Source organism: Gadus chalcogrammus, chromosome 3 (assembly GCF_026213295.1).
Source record: "Gadus chalcogrammus isolate NIFS_2021 chromosome 3, NIFS_Gcha_1.0, whole genome shotgun sequence".
Lineage (NCBI taxonomy): Eukaryota > Metazoa > Chordata > Actinopteri > Gadiformes > Gadidae > Gadus > Gadus chalcogrammus.
In genome coordinates this window covers 26,365,255-26,367,754 of record NC_079414.1, presented here as the reverse complement: position 1 = coordinate 26,367,754, position 2,500 = coordinate 26,365,255, and the positions used below count along the sequence as shown (strand labels likewise).

The window sequence follows — 2,500 nt, the reverse complement described above, 5'->3', positions numbered from 1 at the left end:
ATTGATTATGCCTTTCATAAATCATTTAGTGAATTCAATTTCATAAATGAAAGCATGTGCAATCAAACGTCTACAAATGTTTCCAAGGTGATGTTTTCTGCTAACTTTATCTGACAAGCTGCCAAGAAGTTTATTTTATTTTTAATTGCACTTCAAATTGTATGTCAAGATGAAGCAGCACACATTTTTTTTATTTCTACTTGATAAATGACTTAGAAGACCAGTCAATAATCAAAGTAAATCAATTGCTGTAGGAGTCAGGCAGTCTTGCTCCATACAGGTGGGGGGGCCAACAGGTAGGATGCAGATCACACACAGAGGCAAGCCTACCGCCCCCATACATCACACAGCAGTATGATATAGAGGGAGAAGGTGTGAGGGCTGCAAAGGGAATTACATATTCATCGAAAAATTTGCCATTTTGGCTTCTGCATTGGCTATTAGTGAAAAGTCATGCATTAAAACGTCAACTTCAATCAAACGACTAACAGCTACCACTGAGCAATTAGTGCTTTAACGACTCACAGGTGTGGCTGTTCATGGTTCACGGTCCACGGGGGTCTGAGGAATCACTATGGCTACAAACACGTCATGGTAAAAGGAGTGCTTTGATAAGGCCCTTCTCTGAACTCTGGCCAGTCAAAGCGCTGGACGATTTGTGCTTCACATTCACCCCCCCAGACACCGTTTGGGGGGGTCCACCCTGTGAGGCAGCTGCCAGCTCATCGCCAGCAGCAGGGGATGCACTTGTCTGGGAGGATAAGGGGATTGAACCAGCAACCTTCCGGTTTCCAGACAACCGGCTGTACCTCTTGAGCCAGTGACAGCAAAGGTAGACTTGATTGCCAAGACGGGGAAAATCACTGCTACTCACGATGAATAATGGCCATCGAAATATCAGGCGAAATGATGGCATCTCTCCCTTTTGTCCTAGCTGAGCTGCCCTAGTGCGTGGGGGTGTGGCCGGGCCTACCTTGGCCATCTTGGCGTTCCGGATGGTGATGAGCTGCTGGGCGATGACAGAAAGCACCTCGATGTCGATGCGGTTGAACTCGTCGAAGCAGCACCAGGCCCCTGATTGGGCCAGGCCGCTGAAGAACCGCCCCATCATCTGGGGCGGGTGGGGAGAAGAGGGGGGGGGGGGGGGGGTTAGAGATCAGCTGGGGGACGGGTGATTATCATCAGAGGAAATCATGCCAGGGGAGGAGGCGGCCTGATGGGAGAGGGGTCTGACAGCTCATCAGGAGGTCAAGATATCAGGTTGGGGGTTCTGTGATTAAAAGTCTACAATCAGAGACGTTTCTCCGCTGCATTACCGTACGGTTTGATTATAAGAATCAATAGTCATCACAGGGCTGGTCCACGGTTGACATGCAATCAGTGCATCCAGCATCCCTTACTGTCCCCCCCCCCCTGAATCACCACTGGCTCAGGCTGTAGTGACTCCTACTTCTACACCGCCATCTAGTGGCGATTTATGGGAGGTACAAGCAAGGACGCCACGTAATGAGAGATGGGGAGAGCTGAAGAGAATGACATGACGAAACAGAGAAGGGAGGACAGAAAGGAAGAAAGGAAGAAATTAAGAAAAAAGGCAAGGAAGAGAGAAAGAAAGAAAGATGGAAGGAAGGAAGGAAGGAAGGAAGGAAGGAAAGAAGGAAGGAAGGAAGGAAGGAAGGAAGGAAGGAAGGAAGGAAAGAAAAAGAAAAAAGGAAAGAAAGAAAGAAAAAAGGAAAGAAAGAAAGAAAGAAAGAAAGAAAGAAAGAAAGAAAGAAAGAAAGAAAGAAAGAAAGAAAGAAAGAAAGAAAGAAAGAAAGAACGAAGGGCAGAATGGAGAAAGAGAGAAAGAAAAAAACAAACAAACAAACAAAGTAAGAAAGAATGACAGAATGACAGAAACAAACAGACAAACAAACAGACAGGACAACACAAACAAACAAACAAACAAACAAACAAACTACAAAAAAAAAAGAAACAAAGAACCAGCAGAAGCCTGAACTCAGGCCGTGTGTGGAGCCCCACCTTGTAGTCCAGGCCGTCGGAGCAGTTGAAGACCACACACTGGATGGCCAGGGCCTTGGCCAGGTCCTTGGTGGTCTCCGTCTTGCCGGTCCCCGCGGGGCCCGCGGGGGCCCCCCCGAGGTCCAGCTGCAGGGCCCCCATTAGACAGAGGTAGCAGCGGTCCTGTACACCCAGGGAGAGAGACACGCACAACGGGAAGGGTCAACGCAACCCCAAAACCCCTTTGGGGTCCTGTGTGTGGACCGAACCATGTGACCACACGGGCACAACAAGAGTGTGTGTGTGTGTGGTTGGTAACTGTGTTTGTGTTTTACCTGCATACATACACACACACACACACACACACACACACACACACACACACACACACACACACACACACACACACACACAAACAAAGACACATATACACCCACAGAGACACATACACAAAAACACACACACACACACACACACACACACACACACACACACACAC

General features: G+C 48.2%; 1 protein-coding gene across 1 annotated transcript in view; it reads right to left on the bottom strand.

Annotated features, from left to right (window-relative positions):
- The window catches only part of dnah6 (dynein, axonemal, heavy chain 6), an 82,436-nt gene that overhangs the window by 53,952 nt on the left and 25,984 nt on the right, over positions 1 to 2,500 (bottom strand). Inside the window, exons 30-31 of the mRNA XM_056587316.1 lie at positions 2,023 to 2,184; positions 974 to 1,111 (exon numbers count right to left, since the gene is read on the bottom strand). Of these exons, the coding sequence (XP_056443291.1) occupies positions 974 to 1,111; positions 2,023 to 2,184 (300 nt within the window). The remainder of the gene's footprint in view (positions 1 to 973; positions 1,112 to 2,022; positions 2,185 to 2,500) is intronic.